The sequence below is a fragment of the Lygodium microphyllum genome, chromosome 2 (genome assembly GCF_053477565.2).
Source record: "Lygodium microphyllum isolate KBCC chromosome 2, Lygodium_microphyllum_v1.1.10, whole genome shotgun sequence".
In the NCBI taxonomy this organism is placed as follows: domain Eukaryota; kingdom Viridiplantae; phylum Streptophyta; class Polypodiopsida; order Schizaeales; family Lygodiaceae; genus Lygodium; species Lygodium microphyllum.
In genome coordinates this window covers 26,759,229-26,785,003 of record NC_141136.1, presented here as the reverse complement: position 1 = coordinate 26,785,003, position 25,775 = coordinate 26,759,229, and the positions used below count along the sequence as shown (strand labels likewise).

The 25,775-nt window shown below is 40.7% G+C and overlaps 1 protein-coding gene across 4 annotated transcripts; it reads right to left on the bottom strand.

Annotated features, from left to right (window-relative positions):
* Nucleotides 1-1,453: 1,453 nt before the first annotated feature.
* LOC148039558 (Adaptin family protein) lies at nt 1,454-24,343 on the bottom strand. Of its 4 annotated transcripts, none has more exons than XM_087691919.1 (12): nt 24,161-24,343; nt 22,978-24,035; nt 22,639-22,824; nt 22,196-22,411; nt 21,998-22,108; nt 8,797-8,994; nt 8,535-8,666; nt 5,013-5,069; nt 4,736-4,852; nt 4,438-4,515; nt 3,490-3,633; nt 1,454-3,404 (listed from the first exon to the last, which is right to left on the bottom strand). In XM_087691919.1, the coding sequence occupies exons 2-12, from the start codon at nt 23,533-23,535 to the stop codon at nt 2,244-2,246; spliced, it is 2,958 nt and encodes a 985-aa protein (XP_087548045.1). In that variant the 5' UTR covers nt 23,536-24,035; nt 24,161-24,343; the 3' UTR covers nt 1,454-2,243. The 4 variants fall into 4 exon arrangements, with proteins under 4 accessions (XP_087548045.1, XP_087548036.1, XP_087548060.1 ...); XM_087691910.1 differs by having other exon boundaries at nt 22,978-24,021; XM_087691934.1 differs by having other exon boundaries at nt 4,742-4,852; nt 22,978-24,021.
* Nucleotides 24,344-25,775: the final 1,432 nt, after the last annotated feature.

Genomic DNA, 25,775 nt, shown 5'->3' with positions numbered 1-25,775 from the left:
ATGCCTTGTCTCATCAATATCACCACTACTATCAATGAGGTGTGAATACACAACACAGAATGAAGCAACTCTCAAAGCTATGCTTCACAGGGGGAGTGAGCCACACCTTGTCTGATGATCATAATCTTTCTCGGTTTCTACTCAATCGCAAATTGATTAAAGTTGTTCCTCAATGAAGACAACACACTAAGGTGTTTGACTAGGAGGCACCTATAAAGAGTGCTTTGTCACCGGATTCTAGGTTTCCATTACATGCATTTTTCAACACCCACCTGACTATGATATTGTTCCTCTAGGAAAAACACTATTGCAAAGAAGGAAGCAACTAATTGTGACATACTACAACTGAGAGAGGAGGCGGCAATATGAAAGGTTCCATGTGCTAGTCACAACAATTGTTGATAGTAGCCAAAGGCAATTGACAAAGCTAACAACACATGCTAGAGAGGGAGCGGGAGCTAAAACAATGGTGCAAGTGGCAAGTCTACAAGCAATGGCAAGCAATTGTGCTAGGCAACTAGTGGCAAGGGGAACTAGTGGAAGGTAACAAGGGAGGCAAAGGACAAGGGGCCTAGATATAGCACAAACCAAGAAGCTAGACTGCAAGCCTAAACAAGCAAGGGACAACACAAGTTGGCAGCAATAATTAACAAAAGATAGAAAGCAGCTAGCAACCAACAATGTGAATCAATTCAATAGGAAGAGCTCATCAAAAGACACATGGTGCTCACACTATCTTTGAATGAGATGAATGCAAAAACACAATCTTCGCCTTTAAGTGATCCTCCCAATCAAGTAGATGAAAAATTGTTCCTCATTGGATTAGAGAATCCTTAGCCTTATACAAATTGTAGCCTTAAAACAACACTATTACTACAAGGTAACACCGAGATTGCCTTCCAAATGAATAGATTGCTCTAAGTATACAAAAGTCATACTATCTACACATTATGCATAATTAGACTATATAGCATGCAAGAGTTTCTTACAAACTATTGTCTTTAATCCTAGCCTATCAGCAATTTCAATTACTTCACTTTTGTGTTGGCATTGTTTCAATGCATAAAAAAGCCTAAAGCTTGCTCCTTACAAATAAGATTACACAATCTCTCTAGTTGGATTAGTTTAATTTGGTTAAGCAATTTGCTTGTTTGCAGCAGTTGTCATTTTCATTTCTCAGAATTCTAATGACCTTTCTTGTTCTGACATGAATCATATGCACTGCATATATTAGTTAGCAAATGATAAATGTCCTTAATATCTAAGATATAGAATCTAACACATGCTTCAATGTCACCGAAAAACTCCCTTTTGCAGAATAATCATTCTCAGGACTCCTAGACTGGTTGTCACAGACTGTAGATAATGCTCGATGACAGAGTCTAACATCTATAAAGCATCATATGAATAATGCTATCAGAAAGTGTTCATATGTATTGCACAGACAAGAAACTCCAAGTAATGCTACTACATTGCAGTAAACAAACCACTTGTCGTTCTTTATTCTTGTAACATCTTGCAAGAAATTGACACTCACCATCATATTCACAAAGATGCATGTGAATATAGAACAGAAGGTTTTCAATGACAACATGCAAGCACACTCAGGACAAGTCTCTTCCAAAATAACTATACCTTTTGCAGACCAGACTCTCTTCAAAACCTCTTTGCTTTCTCCAAAACAAGGTGATTAACTACTGACAAATTGATTGAATTAGAGCTTGATTGTGGCACAACGTGAGCACTGGAACATGCACTTCCCTCCGCGCTACATTTTCCTTCTTTAATGCCTCTAATCTGCATCTCTTGGAATATTCACTAGCATGACTGTTCCAACAGCTGAATATCTTATATACCCAGAATATAAACCTGACAGCAACATCCAACTTGCCAGCTCACTGTACACCTACATTTTCTGAAGTTCCAAGAGGATTCAGCAAGCTGTCCCTACAACAGCTGCAAGCATCCAAAAATCTGTAGCCCTTCTCCATTGACCATGCAAAAGGTGAAAAAGAGTTACAATTTGTCTAGTGATGCAGATGCTAAATGGAAGATCTGCCTTTTGAAGTCGGCCCCGTTTTCAATTGAACTCAGGATCCTTGAGACAGGTCATCAGAGATTCATGCACTCTCTGATCAATGTAGATATCCAGCAAAAGCTCGCAGATGCTGCATTCAAACCAAGAGTTCTTGAACAAATCAAGCTGGAAACACCGAAAGTTCACCTATGATCTTCCTGGGTTTTTACTTTAACAAGTCTTTGAACAGATCCGGATTAGGCCCTGTTGGTGTCACCCCTACTTGGCGTGCTACCGCATGCTTTTGTATAGAGTCTTCAACAGAAGGTCCCTTCTTTGCAACAGATATTATATGGCCTGAAAGATTTGCCCCAGTCACCATCCCAGGGCCCAAAGCCAGTCCTCCAAAACCTTTCAAATTATCGGTAAGAGGTTTGCCAGTTGTCAGACCACCCATAAGATCTGCCACAGCATCATTGTTGACTATGCTGCTTGCATGGTTTGCAGGAGCTGCTTCATACAAAGACAACAAATCTACACTCTTCATGTTTGAGGCTGTAATTGCAGGCTTTGAAGAGATCTCGGTTCCTGATACATCAAGAAGACCCTCCAGATCCTTCATTGGGTCCGCTGAAATAGAAGCTGCTGGTTCTTCTTCACTTAGGTCAAGCAGATCTGGCGGTGGTGCAGTTGGCGCTATAATAAGCTGCTTTCTAACAGGTTCCGAGATATCGGCTGTTGCATTTTCTTCTGCCATTTTTGCACCGGGAGGGTTTTTGGTGGAAGCAGGCTTATGACCCCTCGCTGATGCTTTGGCATTCTGATCAGTTCTGGAAGAGCCACTACCAAAAAGAGAAGCTGCAAGTTTCTGCTTTTCTGCTGAAACTTCAGATCTTTGATTGTGTTTGTTTGTAAATTTTGCCGGAGCTGCACTCTCTCTGCTGTGTGAGCTTACATCACTATCAGAGCGGCTAGGACTATTATTGCTCTTTTCTTGACTTGAAGATGGTGCCAGAGTACTGTATGATGGGCGTCCCCACTTTTTCTGTACTCCTTCCAGCCGTAGCTGTGCATTTTCTGTATGGGAATCCACATCTGGAGCTATAGAAGGTTGATAAGAAGTGTAAGATGATTTGCCACTTCTGTCTACTTTGTAGTCATCGCTCTCACTTGATGCAATAGAAGTGATTGATGGGAGTGGCAACTTTGGCTTCTCATAAGGATCAAACCGTAGAGAATGACTTGCACCAAGAGACTCATCATGTTGGCTTGCCCATGATGCCAAACCCCCCATATGAAGCCGCTCATTTGGTGGAACATATGGTTTGGCTCCTTTAGAAATCATCAATTGGACATAATTATCTAGGAAGGAGAGATCTTTATCAACCTGTTTTCAGCAAGAAAGGCTTATTGATTTAATTAAGGCACATAATAAAAGTATTTGATCAAGAAAGCAGATTATCAGACACCACCTCAATATCTTCACAGCTTGCATCATGAGGCAACACATTGGCTACAGTATCTGCATCAAATCCTAATAATGCTTGCAATTCATAAGCCCGTTGTTGCAAGTCCGTAGAGTGCGAAGCTGAGAGTTCATCAATGAATGCCTGACACTGTTACAATAAAATAGCAAACATAGAAAGTGAGCTCGGAAGAAAGATTAATTAATTTGTACCTTGCTTAAACACCACACCTTTTTAATAGCACCTTTTCATAATGAATTGATAGAATCAAGAGAGAATTGAAATAAGGTGGCATAGCTTGAAACTAAAGTTTGACCCTTCAAACTTTACAATCGGCTCAAAAAGGAGCACCTTCAATTTTGACAGATAACTATCTTGGATTAACAACTAGAAGACGTTAGCATTAAAAATCAGCGTAACATAAATACAAGGTGAAAACTTGATTAAAAACATGTCTAAATTGACCTGAAACTTTGACTTCGGATGTTCTACATACAGCTACATTTTCAGCCTGCTGCACACTCATCTCCTATGTATGTGAATTTTTTGCATACTTCATTATCATAAACAAACTGTGCATCAAACAACTTGCTGAGACATCATTCTGGGAGCTTCTACTGATTGAAAATGGCTATCATGATACCATAAGACTAGGGAGTTTCATTTACTGAACCTGATGTTCATCCTATAATCTATCCTAAAGATTTGCACACTAGCAATTTCTCATGCATGAAAATTTAACCACGTTGCTGCTTAATGAAGATGCAATGCAAGAATACACATTCAAACTGAATGGGACTGACTGAACCCCCAAAAAATAACAAAATAACAAAAACAGGCTGAATATAGATCTGGCAAAAATCAAAAAGTTTCAGGTTGGAGAAGAAAGTATACAAGCATGTCCACAGAAGGTCATTGAATGTTGCAACTCTACATCAAAGAAGAGGGACACACCTCTGGTATAAGTTCAACATTTCTGCCAGCTGCAATTTCAAATGAGCAGATTTTGGTGATTGCAGTTACAGCAAAACCCTGGCAAACACAAAGCGCATAGAGTTTTAGAGGTTTGCATAATTAACAGTACTGTACAGTACTAAAAAACACACCATCAGAAAATATTTATAAACTACAAAACATATAGAAGAAAATTCCATTGCAACATCCAACAATTTCAGCTACAAGTCTATGAATCACCATTTTTACTTCGCAAGAACTGGGATACAAGTAAACTTGTAATGACCGGACCACATACTTTTACCACATCATCACCAGGGTGTGCTTCTGCTACATCACAAAGTTTGCCCATGATATAAGTAGCTGAATGATTACCATCTGCTGTCCCATATTCCCCAAGGACCCAGCATACCACCTACAATACAAGAGACTAAAAGCCATTGGCAAAATGATAAATAAAAATCTCACAGCCTTGTCACACATTCTCGTAAAAGCTCTAATCCATAAACAGAATAAAGAACTGGAGCATATTGAGATATTTACTGAACGAAGTTAATAGAAATTGAGAAGATTGCCTGTAAGAGAAGTGACGGTAGCTTTGGCTCCCCAAGAATTTGAAGATATGACTCCACCTTTCAATGAAAATAAGTAATAAGTCAACAGCATAATGCTACAAAACTTACTAGCTACAAAGAAAGAATATCAAAACCTTAATCACCTTCCAAACACAACATTGACCCACTCTGAGATAGCAATTTCTGTTTTGAAACCAAGAACTTTGACACAAAAGAGTACTCTTGTCAAATAAACTTTTTTTCACCATCAATATAACAAACCTTTATTACAGAATGAATTTTTTGTTCAATCAGTATTATAATTTTTCTTTAGCTCAAGTGTTGGGACGTTTAGCACACAGGTCAGAACAAGTAGGATTCCTGACTACAAACTTACAAACATGCCCACAATTTCAGTGCACTGCCTTGCCATGTAACTATGCAAGATAGCAAATCCTGGATTTGCATGTTTTCAGCATGCAGTAAAAGAACTGCATTCTGCATAACAACTCTGCAATTTTTTGGCTCATCATCATCATGATGAAGTCATTGTCATCCTTCTCCCAGAAACATGATGCACTTGCTCGCTTTGCAACTCTTTCCAATGGTCAAACATTCATCAAATCATTAGATAAATCCTCCTTTTCTGTATTCCTTTCCACTTTTCCTCCTCGATTTGAGGTATCTCATGCACACAAAGTTGTATGTGCCAAATTGCATTCATCTTGTATGTTCTTTTGAATGTGTACAGGTCCACAGATGTTAGGAAGCCTCTCGCTTTAGTAAAACTCTTAATATAATCATCAGGGACCTTTACTTATGTTGAGGATACAGACGTCAAGCTATATGAAGCTGTTGCCATAAATTAGCAAACCTGGAGCCTCTGGATCTTCCTTCAGTAGAGTATCAAATTCCAAACGCTTTGAACATATAAAGAAGGCAAGGATCCTTGGAATCTGAAAGCAGCATAGCAACCAGCTGCCAGTATCAAACGTTTGTGATGCCAATGTCTACATTGCTCCTCCATGCTTATTATATTCACCTGCTTAAAGTAGAGAACCACCATGCAGTCAGTCAGGACCCCTTTGTTCTCTCATATTGATCTTTGTAACAGGGAAGGCTTTGCATGAAGGATAATTTGAATGCTCCTAGTCACACTTAAAGAAACTTGGAAGTGACTCACTGAGAAGAAAAAAATCTAGAAGATAGAGACATAAGACATGACACTACCATGGGATTCCCTCCCCTTTCCTGGGTATGGAGAGGTCACAGGAAATATATTCCTTCAGTGCAAAAGCTTGCCAAAACCTCAACCAAGCAAACGATACCAAATTCATTTTTTAAATGTTATCTTCCTCTTCAGGTAACTCTGCATCCAGTGTTAAACCTCAACTATACTCTCAAGTTTTCCACAGACCACCACACATCCCAGTAGTCTCTGTCAAAGACCACTGCCCTGGATGAAGAAGATGATGCTGGCAAATGATGCCAAACCAATACCACCTTGGAAGATGAACGGCAGAAACACTTCTACTGATTTGGCTGAGTAAGAAGACAATCCTAAAGTTAATCCACATTCTGCACGAACATGACAGCATGGAGGTGGCATGGGCTCATCAGAGTTCAGCCTTACATTGCAATGCAAAATTTTGGCCTTGTTTTTACATTCCCGTCTTTTGAGTCTTGAATTTGTGTGCTTTTGCTTTGGCATTCATGTTTTAGCTTCTGATTTTCATCTTTGCTTATGATCATTCAGCTTTAGCATTAAACTTTTTTTTACACGGGTGCATTTTGCTAAAAGCCCAGAAAGATCTCATGCCTGCCAAAAGAAGGCCTCCCATGATGTCAGGTCCAAAAAGTAGGTATACATTGGGACCGAGGTCTCAGGTGCTTCTATTTAGCACAGGATCCTTGTAGATTGGTGATGTCTAAAAAAGCACATAACTTGCAACTGTTTTGGACTTGCAAACTGATAATGTCAATTCACCGGCAAGACCCCAACATAACAACTTCCATTACAAATCTATCTGTGCATCAGTTTGCATTGGTGATTTGACCTGGTTTGGTGGTTTGCAGCAGAAACCCCTCTAGCAAAAGTAGAAAAGGTTCAGGGATACCCAAGCACTTACAGATTATCCATATTAATGTTACAATAATTGAGAATATGAACAGAAATGAATTCTTCCTGCTTCAACAGTTTGTTTCACAGGCCAATAACTGATCTAATTCACATAAGATCATTAATCACTATTCACATTTATGCCAGGGCTTTTCCATTCATTTGATTCCATAAAATCATCCACAAATTGCAGAAACTCACTGATAACATTACCAATAGCACTAGCATTTTTATGTTATACATTACCACTATGCCCACAATCAGATAATTTACCCAATGCTGTGAATTTCAATGGGTTGCACAATTGGTTGTGTTTTCCCATCAACCCACGAGTAGTAATTCTTGACTAGCTATGCAACTCTGAAAAGTTCTTGCCCATTCCTAAAAGGAACTCCAAAATACATTTCTATATTCAGATTGATCTTTTATGAGGTGACCCTCCCCCCCCCCCCCCCCCCCCTAAACTGCTATTTTCCTGAGCTGCAGAAACTTTCCTCTGATCCCTGCTCTATTCAAAATTTCTTGGGTCCCTAGCCATGTCTATTTCAGAAATGTATTATGCCTACCAGGTTTCAATTTTTTGCATAGTGATCACAATCCTTTAAAGGAGAATATGCCATGCAATCATTTCTTCAATGACACAATCACATTCCCTATAGAAAAATAGTTCAACTTTCCAGTCATATGATGGGGCTCGGATGGTCTACATGCAATCTCTCATCATCAATGTTGCAAGTTCAATCTTTCTTCCTTTCCAAGGTAACTTTCTTGATTCTTGCCTGTAGTACATAATGATTCTAGATTAAGGGACTTCATTCATTCCTAGAAGTTCACCTGTCAGTTTATTACATGGTACACATCTTCGAAATAACCACATAAAAAGCATCATGAAACTTCTCAAGGAAGTCAAATAACAGATCCACACTCACTCCACTTACAAATGAGCTATTTTTAGAGAGAACAGCATTGGAAATTTGTAGACTTTAACAAATGGAGCCATGTGGCACATTGATGGATTTTGAAGGGAACAAGTGACCACATGTATGTCTTTTCAGACAGAAAGTGGACCAGTGGCCTAACACTAAACATTAAGCTTTTCTGGCAATTTAGGGAATGAAGTAGCCGAATCTATGGTCCATAGCACATATTGGTGGAACAGGAAAATTTTCCGAAAACAAAAAGAGCCCTAGCAGAGTGCATCACAATATATTGTTATCAAACACGTTGCCATCCTATTTCATGGAGAAATACCTCACCAGGTTGGTGGCCAGCTGCCTTCAACTACAGTTTAAATTTTTATGTGACAATGAATCAGCACAAAAATGGCAGGACTTCAAAATCTGAAGAAGGACGATCTTGTGACTGTTTTGCAAAAATTTCAATGTGAACTCGTCCCTAAGAATTTTGGCAGCAGAGATACATACTGCAGAAGATCGCAGTTGACTATCAGCATCTTCATCCTCTTCTCCTGCACCCTCTGCTATAAGTCGCATCAAGTCATGGGCCACCTTTGCAGGTACAAGGTCACCAGCATGCTCAAAAACCTGGTTCATTGTCTGCCAAGCATAAAGCACATGTGTTTGTGAGTTCCACAATACAACAGCCATTAGATCCAGACAATTATCCACCCCAAAAGAGAACAACGATACAAGCATTTCATGACCATGTGAGACAAATTGCAAATACCTGTATAAACCACTGATTGCTGGGGGCAAAGCGTTCAGCCAACTCAATGCACCGGGAAGCTATTTCTGTTTTGTTGTGTGCATCTGTTACAGTTCTCATGTAATTGATCATACGGTCAACAATGACTTCCACATTTGATGATCTTGTCATCTTATACAACAACTCCAATGTTTTTCGCTTCAAAGTATCATCAGGATCCTGTAATTCTCATTAAAGAGGTATCAGCATTCAACTTTATTGCATGCCTTAGGAATAAAAGCAACATGAAAGAGAAACTGACTGCATCAATATGTAAGTATCAAGTGAGTTTATCCTCACAGTACATGTCTTATTCTATACATTATCACTAAGCTGCTGAAACGAATAGGGAATGCACACATACAGAATGTTAAATGCCCATTACCAAATGTGATGCTTAGATAACTGACCATCATGCTGTGAAGTGGACATCCGGTTGAACACTCCACTAGCTCAAATTGATAACAAGGAATTAGCTTTAGAGAGAATTGGTTGGTGTGGATCCCGGTCTTGACGATTGGATTTGTTGTTGGATGGAAGAAAGGTGGTCCTGATCAGGGACAAATGCCAGGGAGGCATTTGACTGATGTGATTTGGGCCATTCGATCTTAAATGAACTGAATCTCATCACTATGACCACCCCCACAGCTGGATGACCTTTCAAGCCTAAATAGCCCATATCCCTATACTTAATTAGCATTTGATTTAGATTGGAGTTCCCTCTACCTGTCTACCCTGCTAAAAGAAAAATAATATCACTGCCTGCCTTCACTCCCATGAGCTGCAGGAAGAACAAGACGACGGGAGTGAGTCTGCCTCATCTTGTTCATATGGATTTGTATGGGCCACAAAGCATTCCTCATTCCAGGGTTCTCTCTATCTATTTTATGCTCATAGTTAATTATTATTATTTGAAGATTTAAGTTTATTTCCTGAGGCAGAACTGAGACGCATTAAGTCTGTTGAGTAGCATGCTCTTGTTGAGACAAACAAGTAGATGAGTCAAAACCAGTGTCCGCAAAATACATTTTACGTGGCAGATACAAAAACTCCTAACATTTTGGAGGGATTTCTAAATCATTTACATGCATTTATCACGTCTATAACTAAAAAAAATTTAGAACTTCAAGGTTCTAAACTTTCTTCATCAAATTTTGGAGCTCTAATTAGCAAAGTACCAATTCATCTTGCATTAAGCCTCGCTTTTTTCATGGAAAGTGGTTAGTATCATCAAGAGTGACAATGGCAGTGAGTTCAATAATGAGAGATTGTGATGAAGTGAGTAGAGCAATATGGACGGAGTTCTCTGTTCCCTACACCCCTGAGCAAAACCGTGAAGTAGAATGGAAGAACCACACAATCATGGAGATGGCTACTGCCGTTTGCCCCACAACAGAACTATTTCTTTGGGCGAAGGCAGTTGCTATTGCAGTGTACATTATCAACCACAGTCCTACATCAACACTTAAAAACATGGCATGGAACTAGCTTACTCTGATAGCACATTTTTGTTGCTTTGGATGTAATGCGTATGTTCATCCCAGCATAAGACGCAAAAAAAGTCAGAACCAAGTCCACAAAGCACTTTCTATGGGGAAATTACTACTTCTAAGACCTATCAAATGTTGGCACCATCAAAATTTCCATCAAAGCTACCATTCAAAAGATACTCCTTTCAGCTGATTTTCTCTGTTATCCTCTAACATTTCCTCAACGATTCTCCACATATTCCAGCCATTGGTGAAGAGTAATTGAAGAAATTGCTATTGAAACCCTAATTTGCAGCAGCCATTAGGGTTTCCACAGCCAACTTTGGATCCATGCCCAATTACTGAAGTGGAACCCTAATCTGCAGCAGCAATTAGGGCTCCCAGCCACCTTTGAAACCATGCTCAATTACTGAAGACCCAGGTACTTGGTGTAGCAACCGAAATCATTAATTTGCAGCTAATCCGAGGGATAATCCATTCCAAACTATTATGGCCTTCATGTGAAAGATTGAAGACCCAAACTCAGCCCAAATTGTTGTACAATCAAGGGGCAAATTGTGCCCAAGTAGTGCTGGTCATTTATGACAGCCATTTGTATTGAAGATTGAAGGAAATCAGCCTAATCTCAGTGTACTTCAACCTTATAGCAATACAAGATAGAGAAATACAGCAAGGGGTGCCAGTTGCAAGGCTAATCACATGTTGGCTATCCAAGATTAAGTGGTAAAAAGTGAATTTCCAAATTTGTGTATTTAATGCTTGGTGTAATTTGAGTCAAATCAGGTTATTGCCACCCTTGCCAAGAAGAAAGGCTGGTTTCATAGTTCCATTGTTGGGAGACGTCAACTCCTTTGAGTAGGTGGGCCTGAGGGACTTGTGTGCAAGTAAGAGAAGTTGCATTCCTTCTGAAATCATGACCAGCTGAATGCATTAAAGCAAGCATGTCTTCATACAATGGGTTTGGATCAAGCAATGATGATGCCTCTCAGTCCTGAGTCTAAAAATGCACATAATGAAGGGGGAAATGTAATGCCCACTAGGCCCCAAGATGCTGATGACTAGCAAGGAGATGAAGAATATGATGACCAGTTTATGGCTCGATTGAGGGCAACAGTAGACATCTTTGCCTAATTGGCCAAGGATCCACAATTCGTGAGATTTTTGAACCCTTTAAAGGATGACAAGAGCAGGATGAAGATGTTGTCCTCTAAAGCTCTAGGACAGCAAGAAGCTCCTAAAGAACAGCCACCATAACCTCAAGATGAACCAAAAGTTGGTGATGAGCAAAAGCAACGAGTGCATGTGGAGCAAGACAACAAACACAAGGCCATATTGACAGTGCCAATCTGATGGATTTTGGACAACAAGGCATGAGTGCAAATATGGGACACCCAGGATACTTTGGTAGTGGTACAATATCCCATGCTTGTTGCGGGTAAAGGCACCTGTGCCTAGCTGCCCGTGTATTAATTACACTAACATTACCCGCATACCTGCACACACCTGTACACTGTAGGTGGTGGACGCCCATCATTGTCACTTCATTCTTTATTCTTTCAATGGCATTTGAATAAAGGGAAAGCCAATCACACATTGTGACTGTTGGAGTTTCCACATTGTGTGTGTGTGTGTGTGTGTGTGTGTGTGTGTGTGTGTCTCTCTCTCTCTCTCTCTCTCTCTCTCTCTCTCTCTCTCTCCTTCCACCATAGCTCTTACTGTTAGCAGTCATGTTTGTCATGCCTTGTCATCTCCTGCCTGTGAGCCTCAGTCTGAGTCAGATGAGGACTTTAGGAGCTCTGACTTGTCTATCACTTGTTTTGACGGAGGAGGTAGCTCATTCTAGAGCACTCAGTTATTGCATGTCAGTGCATTTTCTCCTCTAGTCGGGATTTTATGTGCATTTCCCAGGGCAGTTTCTGCATTCTTCAGCCTGCCTCACCTGCCGGACATTGTCCACCCTTTCCCGGATTTTTCTAAGCATTCCTGGCATTTTTACCAGCATTAAATGCTGGTCGGACATATTTATGGCCTCAAATTTCAGGTCGGCCAGTTTTTGGGTTTTTTGGCTATTTATAGCCATTTCCCACTTGGCAGTCAGTTGTATTATCATCTTCCCTCCTTTCCTTGGCAGGTGCACACTCCGACTCCGTCATCTTCCTCCGTCTTCGGTGCTGCCGTCATCATTAGCCTGATCTGGTGCCCTCACTGACGCTTCGGGCTGCGTGCAGGGGCTGATCAGTCCACAGTTTTGTATTCAGCATTCATTACAGTCAGTGCAGATTTTCTTCCTTCATTTTCTGCTGTCTCTCTCTCCTCTGTGTTCGTGTTGTTCTTCCGTTGCGCACTCTCACACTTACTTCCGATCACATACTTCCACTTTAGGGCTCACCTCCCTTTAACTAGTATCAGAGCCATTGCATTGGCATTGAGGAGCTCAATCCAACATTGCTTCAACTTGGAGAAAAGCTTCAATTCACAGTTTTAATGGCAATCATGGCTCAGCTTCAAGTGGTATGTATTGTTGCTCATTTACTTCCCAACTCATCAAGGCATATTTCGGAGCTTCATTGAGCTTCCCCTAAGCTCTCCTTGAGCATTGTTGACCTCAGTCAACCAGCACTGAGCCCAGGACAACGGGCGCAATTTGCACTGACCGGACTGCCCCTTTCTTTCTCAAGTCTACTTCATCCTACCTCATCTCCAGTTCCTGGCATTGCTCCTGGTCTTGGACAATCACTTGGCATTGTACCCGACACCTTTGACATAAGTTTGGGTATCAATTGGGGCTCTTGGGTTCAGCCATTAGCTCACAGTTTATAACAATTTGCTGTACTACAGCTCTAGACAGCCCTTCACTTATTGTCTCGAGGTCACTTATGCTTTCCGAGATGTCTATTTGATGTCCGATCATCTAGGGATGTTATGCCAATGTATTGGAATGCTATGGGACTGATTTGAGCACTCTTTTGCTCAGCTTTACAAAGGTTTTTTACTACTGTAATAAGCAAGGCTGAATGCTATTTTATCAAAGAGACTTCATGCCTATTGCTTGTGATGCTTCCTGTAAACGCCCCGAACAATGTAGTATGCTTAACAATTATGATATTCGCTTGTTTTCGAGATTTAATATAAAAGAGAATGACCCCCCCCCCCACCCCCCCCCCCGAAGGAATGTATTTCTGCTCAACCCAAGTCCCTTAGGGAGGAGCTCAGTTACAATCGACTTGAGAGTGAGGAGAAGTAATTCTCACTCTCACAAGATCATGCAAAGATGTACAAACACACATGCATTATCTATTATGCAATGATAAGAACTGATTTCTTTACAGTATGAGAGAAGAAAGAGGGGAAATCAGCCTTTCTTCATCGTTGATCAGCAATACATGGATAGGACTTGCTTCTTGTTGCTAAAATGGAAGAAAGAGCTCGAGAAGGAGGTGCTGTAATGAATTTACAGGCTTGCTGTCCTGTAAAACAACCGTGATAGAAGAGGGAATATGGAGGAATTTGATAATGGAGAAGTGGGGGATGATAATGGGGATAGATGGGGCCAGTTTCTCACTATCTGTGGGTGCTGTATATGAGTTTGCAGCAAAGAAAAATGATGCTGAATGAAGAAAAACGAGCTCTTATTTATAGGAGAGGGAAGCGCTAGTACAAAAGGGGAAAGTGGAGTAGCACAAGACAAGTGTCTAGCCACATGTCATGAGATGTGACAAGTGGCGGGACACTTGGAAACTTGTGTGACAAGTGTCTTGACACTTATCTCTTCTCTATGGCCTTCCTTTTTGGGCTGAATACTGTCAAGAATAGAAACAATCAAATTTAGTAAGCATAGTCAGAATACGGAATTTACTATTTTTAAAATAACATCCCTATTTTTTAGGACTAGCATTTTTAGGCTAATTCAAGGCTCCTAAAATTTAGGGACCTCCTAAAATTTAGGGACCCCCCCAATATGGGTGTCATATGAAAGCTTTTTCCGTGTACATCACAAAAACGGTATTAGAATCTTCATGTGACTTTCCTATGCAAAGAAATATACATTTCAAGCTTTCAGCCCACACATGCACATTGTACAAGCATTTCATGATCATGCCATCTTGTTGATTGTAACTATCTGTTCTGGCGCATCTAGCCCACACTTCAAGGCATCAATCCTTTCTGTGTGCGAGTCTAACCCCGATATGCATGAGTTCTGGTCACAGGCGCCCAATCAGGCCATATAGGTAGAAGTGTGAACTATCTTTTCTCTAACCCACCGCATGGGTCCACCATAACCTGTGACCACTCATCAATGGCCAACTCCAATGCACTTTTCTTTATATCTAATTAGTACAAAGGAAACAAATTTAATAAATCATTATATAGAAAAATTAATGAAAAAGGATACAAATTCTGTTTCTATAGAGTTGTGACACTTCCCGAGCACTTTGGATGCTACACTAGGATATACCATTGAACTTACATGCTTGGTTATGCTTCCGGATTGCTTTTGAGCTGAGATTGGAGCTTTGAATCTTGACATTGGCTGTCATTCACTGTTATGTATGGCTATTTGATGCTCCGGTAAGAGCTTTGCAAGTTACTTGGGTCGGATGCTCCCAAATATATGCTACTTGGATCTTGGATGTATGGATGCCTTCCACATGATGTTTTGAGCTTTGTTTGCTTGTCTAGCATTCAACTTTTGTTCCAATGGGAGCCACTATGTGACACTTGAATATTACATTGAGCATTTGGTTACAAAGTTGAGCTTGAGGATCTTCCAGTGAGACTGTGAGACTTAGTGACATGTACGTGCTCTTGTCATGCTTTATGTACGTAGTTGATGCTTAGTGGGCTGATCTAGCATTCCTCTTGGTCCGGCGCCTATCTCTGTTATAATGTTGTAAGTGATGTCCGCATCTTGGTTGATTATGTACCGAGCTTCCACTACATTGCTCAGTCCGTTGTGCCTTTAGTTGGTCTCTTTTGTTACCTGTGAGACCCACTCTATGCACGAAGGTTATGCCTATGAAATATGTCTCAGTTTGATACACTGATTCTTTGACAGTTCTAGGTGCCGATTGCATATTCACTCACTGCTAGTTGGAGCTATTCCCTGGCAATTGCAATTTGTCTTATATCAGTGATTGCCCATCTTTGGCATTGATTTCTTACTGTTATACTTCATTTTCAGCATGTTGTAATTGCAACCTACTACAATGTTTATGCCAGCAGTCACCTCCATTTGATAGTTCTTTGCATTGAGTTTATGGACAATTCATTACTTGGTCAATACCCCTTGTTTTGAGCTTGATTTAGCAGTGGTTGTAGGGTTGTTTGCAGTAATTACAGCAGCTTGCTTTGACAATTTTACGTTGTTTACCTTCATTATGGATGGTGGCTCGAGTGATAGTGCTAGCTTTAATATTGACAAGATGGATGGCACCAATTATAGCTACTAGAAGGCCCAAATCTAGCAAGTTTAAGCGTAGAAAATGCAAGTTAGGACTTTCAAACATAAGGGTGTCAAGCCCGGACTTATTGATGCACAAGATTGGGCTGAATTAGATGAGCTGTGTAAGTCCACCATCATATTGTTCCTCTCTAAGCAGGTGCTCTATAATGTTGTCTCCAATGGGCAGTCTGCATGGAACTTATGGAAAAGATTCGCAATGTCTATGACCAACAAAGCTCCACTTCTCAGATATATTGGCTGAAGCAACTCATGGGCCTTCGCATGAAGGAGGGCACTTCTATGTCAATTCACTTAAATGAGTTTCATTCCATTATCAGTCATTTGTCTTCACAAGTAATTGAATTCAATGGTACTCTTCTTCCCTTGTTCCTCTTAGTTACACTGCCTAAATCATGGGATACATTTCGTACTGCTATGTGTGCCAACATGCCTACTGATGGGGTACAGTTACAGGATGTAGAGGGTACAATCTTGACTGAAGCGGTTAATAGAAAGAATGTCAATGCTTCCCACACCTCGCGTACTTTGACAGTTAGAGGCAATAATGGTAGGAGCGGTAATACCCACCGTGGGAGAGAATCTCAACAATCTCACTCTCAATCACGTGGACAATCTCACAATAAGTCCCGTGGCCATCAGTCCTCATTGACTTGTTGTTACTATGGGAAAGCAGAACATATTCGGCTGCAATGCCATAAAATGCGCGAAGACAAGAGTAAGAAAAAGGACAAGGGTAAAATACAGGACAAAAATGATCATCGCAATATTATCCCTAGCAAGTCACGCATTAAGATTGAAAAGATTAATGTTGTGCAGACTAATTTTGATCATAATTTCATACTTGCAGCTTCTACTCTTAATACTTCAAGTTGACAGATGCTTTGTCAAGGTATACTCGGTGTTGGCTGATAGATTCAGGGGCTTCCTTTCATGTGAACCCTCACAAAGAGTGGCTTCACTCCCATCGCAGTATGACTGGATCTGTCCGTTTGGGTAATGACCTGACATTGGAGATGGTTGGTATCAATGATGTCCAGCTACAATTTGGTTTCGGTTGCATGTTTACTCTTCATGATGTATGTCATGTACCAGCTCTCACAAAAAGCCTTATCTCTACTAGAACTTTTGATGATGCAGATTATATAGTTTCTTTTGGTGATTCCTCATGGAAGATTATCTGTGGAAATCTTGTCATTGCATCTCTACCCCTTACTTGTATCTAGGTCAATTGACCATATTTTGGCAGTGGATGCAATTCCACATGTATCTCTGTGGCATCATCTTGGGCACATGTCCTCGAAAGGAATGAAAATGCTTAACCATTTGCAGTATCTTCCGTCCCTTGACTATAAATGTTTTGAGGATTGTAATCATTTTTTATATGACAAGCAGAAATGCAATATGCATAAAAAGTTTAGTATGGCACACGTGGATGAGCCTTTGGCTCTTGTTCATTCAGATGTATGTGGTCCCGTGTGTACAAGTCGTTAGGTAGCGCAAAGTACTTCATTACTTTCATTGATAACTATACGCATAAGATCTGGGCATTTCCCATAAAACAGAAATCGGATGTCTTGGCTACATTTCAACATTGGCTTGCCTTGGTTGAGAACCAGTCTGGGTATTTGCTTAAATGCCTAAGGTTAGATAATGTTGGGAATTAAGGCTTTTCGTGCCTTTTACGGTGTTCGAGTGTGCACGCACCCTTACACTTGTACTTTATATATATTATCAAAACCTAAAGTGATACATCTTGTCATTGTACCAAACATTGTGTGTGTCATGCTCTTACTCTTTCTGCTCACTCTCCCTACTTTGAGTCCTACACTCAATCTGATCTACACCCTGTCTGTAACCAACCTTCCTCCTCAGATAGGGTGGTAAATAACCTAATTAAGCACTATTTACAGCAATTAACAAATTCACAAAACGGATAACCCTGCAGATGTTCTCACTAAAAGTCTTGTAAAGGCTCAACATGAGCATTGCATTCGGCAAACTTGCAAAGCTAAGGAAGCGCATAGAGTAGCACTGTAAAGGCAACATGGGAGGCAGTGAGTAGATGGCAGCAACAGCGCTAAATAGGCACTGGATACAGCAGTATTGTCGTCCAACAAGTAGCAATATGCAACAAGAGCAGCGGTGTTAACAGGCAGTGGCAACAGCACCTGCAAAAGTAGAGGCACAACTGGTGGGTGCTAAATAGGAGATGGTAGGTACTAGAGAGAGTGGCAAGAGCAGCTGCCAAATAGCAAGCAATGCCTACTAGAGCAATGGCGGGCGTTGGACAGGAGATAACGGGTACAAGAATAGAGACACAATTGGCGGGCGCTGGACAAGAGATAGTGGGCCATAGAGAGAGTGGAACGAGCAGCGGCCAAACAGCAAGCAATGCCTACTAGAGCAGTGGCAGCAAGTGGCGTAGAAGGAGAGCTGGAGGTGGCAGCCACAAGGCAGCACAGACAAGCTACCCACTAGCGCAACTAGCAGGAGCGTAGCATTGGTGGTTGAGCAACGACTTCAACTGGTGGACTCGGCAATTGCGGCAATGCCGTTGGCGGGTTGGGTTGACCGGCAACTACAACAGTTCAATTGAATGTTTCCCCTTCTTTTCCTTGTACAAACCAAGGCTAATGGTGGTAGAATCTCGAGTGGAGTAGCACCGGCAGCAATGGTTGTTCAAATACCACATAGGGGCTACTCTGATATCAACTCTGAGAAATAAGAATCAACCATGGAGGAGAGAGAGACAAGACAATGACAATGAGTAAGTTGAAGCAAGAGATATGTACTTGCCAAACTAAAAGATAGAGTGAAAGCACAACTCCAATTTAGGTCATAGGTTGACCTAACAAGCCTTCCACCAACTAACTAGAGTTAGGTTTATTTACTCAAGAGCCTAGTATCACTACTTGAAGTTCCTAAGACGCTAGGTGTATACACCCTACATTGGCACTTTAATAAGTGTCCACACCACACGAAATACATTGGACATTGCCCAAAATTGACAAATTCTAACAGTGTCTCCCATGGACTCGTGTGGTACTTATGCTCATTGCTTGTATTTTAGTTACTAACTAAGAATTGCAAGGACTTACCATTTTTTTAATAGAATGGAGACTTAAATAGTTCGGCACTCCCATATCAATTGTTCCTCTTTGGTTGAGCTTTGCACTTTTCGACTAGCATAGCGGCATTCGCTCCCAAGGCTAAGCTATAACCTTCCTTGAGGCTACCATGGAGGCCATTCATTCACAGGTTTTCAAATTGGCCATATACTTCATTGTTCTTCATCAAATGCTTCTCCTTCGTCCCTCACTATTGACATGATGGGGTGAGAGATGGTGCTTACTTCTCCTTCCACTATTTAGTATTGAAAGGGGAGATATCATTCTCTTGGTGCTTACAAGATCTTGGTCATTATATTGATGATATATTCATATCATTATCTGTTTGTGCCTTGATGATCATGCTAGTAAAAGGATGCTTGGGCAAGTGAATAATTCCCCTATGAGGGCATTGCTCAAGTGGTACCGCTACAATGTGCATAGCATTCTATTTGAACATGATACTTTGCATTACTCCTTGCATTGTCCATGTATCGGCACTGTGTTAATGTGAAACAAAGTGCTTCCGAGGGGGAAAAACTTGCAAAAGCAAGCATCCATTCAAAATTAAAACTCATTGCACTAGGTAAGCATGTCTCTCTTTACCTCATCAAGGAGTGGTTGACTTGGATCCACCATATTCCCATCATCATTATGGCAATCTACTATTACAATTGCCACCACAGCTTGCTTCCATGTAGGTTGTTGTCTATCTCTGGTAGACTGCCTCAAAATAGGTTGGGAGCTAGGACATCCTGTGAAGCATCAGGGATCTAGGCCACTGGAGCATCACTGCCACTGTTGCAGACTATCTAGGTGGTTGTACAATAGCAGGAGGCTCCTCTTAAAATATCACCTTGCATACCTCAACGACATGCTCAAGTTGCTTATGCATTTTCTCCTCATGGAAAACAAAATCATGGCTGCATATAACCTTCCAAGCTTGCCGATCCCATAGGCGATAGCCCATCTCACCTACATCTTCATAACCAAGAAAGATACATTTCCTAGACTTAGGATCCAGCTTATTACACTTGTCCCCTTGGGAACATGACAGAAAGCCTCACAACCAAAGACATGCAAATGAGCATATGAGGGAGGTTTTTCAAACCATACCTCCTCTACAAAGCTGATAGTCAAGAGCAATACATGGGGACCGATTTATCAAGTGTACGACAGTATTAACTACCTCAACCCAAAAATGTTGTACTAAGCCTATCTAGCTAAGCATAGTACGAACTCGCTCTTGAATTGTCATATTCATGTGCTCAGTTATACCATTCTGGGGTGGGGTATACAGGGTGGTCAACTTATGCTTAATACCCCTCTCATCACAAATTTGCTCAAAGGCATCTCTCATCACACCACTGCCCATAACCCATGTTGAAGCTGATGTCGCCTAGATCAGCTGCTGCCTCCTAATTCGAGGACATCACCATCGTTGGAGAAAGCTACTCCTGCTATCACCCAACCTACTGTTAGCCATTTAGTCAGCTCACGAGTGAGTTTGGGCATGTCTATTTGTTGGCTGGGCACTTTGGGATAATTTAGGTATTTTTTAGTGTCATCATTCTGATGATTTAGAATACAGCAGTCTTCTATGCTTCCATCATTGCACCCACTTCTAACACCTGCCACACCATCAAAGAGGCCCTATTGCCACATCCTAACTTTTCACAAAGAAATATAGGCCACTCTGCTGCCACATCATCAAGCAACCTAGAGCTGTCTAGAGAAAACATGTTGCTGCCTTTTGCTATCTACCTAGCCACCCAGCTCTCTTAACATCATCATTGGAGTTGTTGACCGATTGACATCATTGACCTGAGCTACATAGATGTTTTGGGACACCAAACCTGCGTTTTGCTGCCACCTGCCAGCCGGACATCCATCAAATTCCAAAGGACTGCATTTCAGGATTTGTCATGAGTATGACACATTCCAACACCATTCTCAGTCACCTTTGCCCCAGTCCTTGAGACAGATAGATTTAAGCAATGCTGATCATATCATTCATAATCTCATTCAGCATTCTACATATTGTGCCTACATATTGTCGTACATTTTCTCTTTGTTTGCCATACCATTTCTTTACACCATGGAGGATAACATGGTCAAGTTCAAGAGTACTCTCCAGGCATGTTGATGCTTTAGGATGTGGAGTCACACTCCATGGCTGGTATGATGGGCATCTCTTCCTTTGCTTCCTCTTGGATTCACTACTTCATTACTCATGGTGCTCATTAGGGAGGCACATCTAGCAAAGTGCACACTTTCGGAGTACCCACGTTGCATCTTGGGTTTCTACTTTGTACTTCAAATTTGACATGTTATCACCTATTATTGATTGTTGAGAATGAGGGTGTTAGCATTCATTATTTAGCCAAATCATATATGCTCACTTTTGTGATACACTAATCTATGGTTGCAGCATCCACTACTTTGGAGGGTGTCTATTATAGAGAGGTGGGGGCCTAGGACACACACTAGAGCACATGTGCCAATCATATATAATTGATCATTGCTAGTGGATTCCTTACCCCCATTCATTGTATCTCTTATGTTTCATTGCATTCATTAATTATCATGTGTATTATTATTTTGCTTCAATTTGATTCCACCAGCATGATAGTTGTGCATCTTAGTGAGCAGGACAAATTCATCATGCTTCAGCAGCCCATGAGGGCCATCCTCAAACAATATATGGTTCCCCACTCTGCTAGTTTCTCCTCGCAAGTCTTTTTCCCCCTAGCATCACTGTGTTCTATCATGAGACATTTTTATATGTACACAGCTATTGCTTATTGTGATTGTAGATCTAGAGTAATCTAGTATGCTTTTATAAATTTCACCATTTCAGCTCTAGCTTAGGCAACATTTCCTTTGTTTTGCCCAAGTGATGTATGGATCGGAATCATTCAAAAGATGTTAATACAATCTCGCTCCCTCCCTCGTATACTCTCACATATAAATGTATCCCTATGTAAATCTGTACCACTATGTACACAGGCATACATGTGAACGTAGACAGCATGGTCTCGATTGACATTATTTCCAATTATTCCGATAGGAGACTAATAGACCAACTTTTTCATGAGAACATTAGCAATGTAAATACACACCTCTAGGCAGTCAATCACTGCAAGCTGGTGCTCCTCCGCAAAATCTGGGTTGATCTTTATCACTCTTCCAAGAGCGTCAATACCCGTATACTTCAAATTGTGGCTTTCATTCTGTAGTGCGAGATGCAAATATTACAGCACATTGAGCTTCATTAAAAATCATGGAAATTATTGAACAAAGGTAAATTAAGCCCAGACCTTTAAGAATCTGGACGTATGTTCTACTACAGAATCCAAAAGTTTGGTATTTGGATGGATCGATGTGATTGTACATATGCACTCATAGATTATAGCATTTCCTATAGTACCACTAGGTGCCGCTCTTCTCAAAACATCACCCAAAACGCTATACATGTTCTCACTAGCTTTCTTGTCACCTGTGCCTAGTAAAGCCAAGATTTTCAACAATTTTATCTGCAAAAATCAAGAGCACCACTTGATCAAAGCAAAACTTGATCTCTTGCAGTACATTTCATATGGAAGCATATAGAAGAGCACTAAATTGACCGTTTAACAGCAAAGATGGCCATCGCAAATCTAGTGAACCTTGAAGAGAACACTTCCCTTGTATCTAGAAACTACTACAGGGACTGTCTGAGCTCCTTTCAGAACTGCTGTAGATAAAAAGTGGGCAAAAATACCTGTATAAAAGGAGCTGGAGCACTCTGATAATTATACTGCTTCGGTAATCTATGTTCCACCACTTGCTTTAATATGCTGACAAAACTAGTTGTCAAGTTTTTATAAGAATGTGCATCTCCTGAGATCAAATCAAAAAGTGCACACAATGATGCACTCATGACACTTGGATCGTGATCACACAGATTCTGCAGACATATGTCCGTAGCAATCAGCTACTACATCATTACAACATAAATACGCAAGCGCAAACCACAAACTGCTGTCACTTGTTCTAAATAAGTGGCTAATTGAGAGAGAGAGAGAGAGAGAGAGAGAGAGAGAGAGAGAGAGGGCCAAACCTTTCTGAATTTAGAGACCAGGTGAGAAACAGTTGAAGGGGACCTCTGATGAAACCTATGCAAAGCCATCACTGCCTTCTTCCTGACAAGCTCTTTTTGATGTCCTAATAATTCCACCACCTGTGGTAGTACTGCAGGAATGGTCTCTTCATTAATAAGTCTGCAAACAGCAGTAAGTGCAGCGCAGCATACAAGATAATTATCTGACCGCAAATCTTTTTGAATGGTGTTCACGATCAAGATGATCAAATCATGATCTTCATTCAGAAACAGTGTGACAGCCAGATACCCTGTTCTCTTAAATAGCAAGTTGTCATCGTGTGTCATTTTGACGGCATGTATGTATCCAAAAGAAGCATCATGCCCAAGCATCTCCACATACACAAGTCGTATAATGTACTCCTTCATCTTCCTGCGAGGCACATCGGGCTCTGCAATTTTCTTCTTTAGTGTCTCAATTTCTTCAGTCACTATCCGTTCTTCTTCTGCTTTAGATTTAGCCTCTCCAACAGCCTTGACTAATTCAAGAAATTCCTTTGATGATCCCTGGGAGCCCATGGCGAGCTCCCGACCGATAATCTTTAACTGCTCCAGGGTGGCTAATGTGCAAATCACAGCAATCAATTACTCCAAGCCCTTGCTTACTGAAACAATGCACTGAAAATGCACAGGAATCAGTCCCTTCTATAATTTCATTACGACAGATGTCACTCCTGTCTTGCATGCCAAAGGCACTTTGTCCTGTACTCGTGAAATAACATCCCCTGCGAGGCACTCACTGACGCAGCTGGAGTTAACAAGATGGCTTCATCAGCAGCACCTGAATGTAGACAAGCTCCGATGGAAAAGATCCTTCTCCAGTCCGAATGCAAACTCCAAGCGCCAAAACCAACCCCTGGGACAGAGCAAAAACTGCAGGTCACGGCCACATTAAGCCGTCTCCGAGTTTCCTTTTCGAAGATCTATCATCCTTTGCTTCAAAGCGATTAACAGACTCAAAAACCGTGAGAAATCCACGCAGGCTTTGTGAATGAAGAATCCTATCTGGTACAGAGAAGCTTCAGGATAAGATCAAAAATGCAAATGATGAGGCAGGAAAAGAGAAGCTTGAGCGTAAAATCGAAATGCAACGATGGATTGACAAATTGCGTGCTCAAGAATGGCAATCGAGCCAGATGCGCACCTGCGATGAGACGAACGGGAGGAAAGGCAGCGTCAGTGGATCGATCGGCAGAAAGCTACAAGCCGCAGTCCTGCATAGCTTTTTACAGTAATTGCCTACGCATGCGTTTGGCTTCTGATTGAAGTCCACCGTTTTTCCTTCCTTCCATGGCGTGGAATGTAAGATCAAGGATTTTCTCTGTCCGCAGTCTTTGTTGGGCAGCCTCCTTTGTCCCCATAACGAGCTTGGCTGGCACGCCCAAACAATAATAATTTTCAAAAGTAATAATTTTCACAAAAATGCATTTTGTTTTTATGAAAGAGATTTTAAAATTGATTAAAATGAGTCTATATACCACCAAAGACAAAGTGTCAAATGAACTCTCAAAAGTAATATATTACTTTTTTCACAAAAAAAAGCATTTTGCTTTTATGAAATAGATTTTTACATTGATAAAAATGAGTCTATATACCCCCAAAGACACTCAAATTGTGGAGTTAGACACATCGTAACAAATGTATTTGATAGCGATGTCAAGCGATTTAGCTATTTTTCATTTGGTGTTGTGAATAGCTTGCAGAAGTTGCATCTGGTCCAATATTAGCAACCAACTGCATGAACAAATCATCTCCATTAAAAGGATGTCTATGGGCACCAATTGCTTTTTAGTGGCATGCAAGGAAAAGAATCTCTTTTAGTGCAAAAAGGGAATGGATGCCCCATAGCATAGTAGGGTAGAGAGGACATCTACACTATCCTATAATCCTTGAATCTACCAAACCTAACGCCCACCTTGCTTGGCAATTGTATAAATGTTCCTAACCCAAACTACTAAAACCAAAATTTGCTAATAAACAAATAAGTTTTAAAAAAGTGAAATGACAAGAACATCCCTAAAAAATGGACACAACTTTAAGAGAACCGAATTGATTTTAATTAGAACAGAGAACAAGATGATATAAGAAAATGCATCCCATTCCATCCTTTAGAAAGGAAGGAACTACATCTAGAAAGTCAAAAATAAAAACCTAAAAATGACAAATTACAAGTTAAAGCTACCTAAGGCGTGCTCAAGATAGAGCAAATGTAGGTAGATGTCAAAACTATAAGCTCACAACTCAATGGGGCTACACGTGAGTATCCTTCCATTAAAGCTCAACAAGTGACTTCATCTTGCCTACAAAATGCACCAACTATGTATGTTGCCCCTTTACACTATCCTTCCTCCCCTTCATGTAAGCCTCTTTGAAATGAATTGCAAATTTGGAATTGGAAATGCTCATGTCATCTCAAATCTCCTTTCACTTCAGATTGCTTACAAGCATTGTCTTAGGTGTTAGTTGCACTCAAGCGAATCATCAAAATCAACAATCTCTTCATCACACGCCTCTTTGTTTATGGTCCGTTAGCTATCAAGTACTTATACAAGTTAGCTCTATATGTTTCCTGCAAAATAATCCATTGTATTCATTATACTAGAGTATTGTGTGTTTCCCACATAGAGTGAAATTATATATTCATAGAGGAAAATTATGCATTCATAAAGTGAAGTTGTGCATTAGAGAAAATGTTTTAAAAAATGTTCCCAACATAGAGGGATGGGATAGGAAGCTGTGTAGGGAGAGAAAGCCTTAAG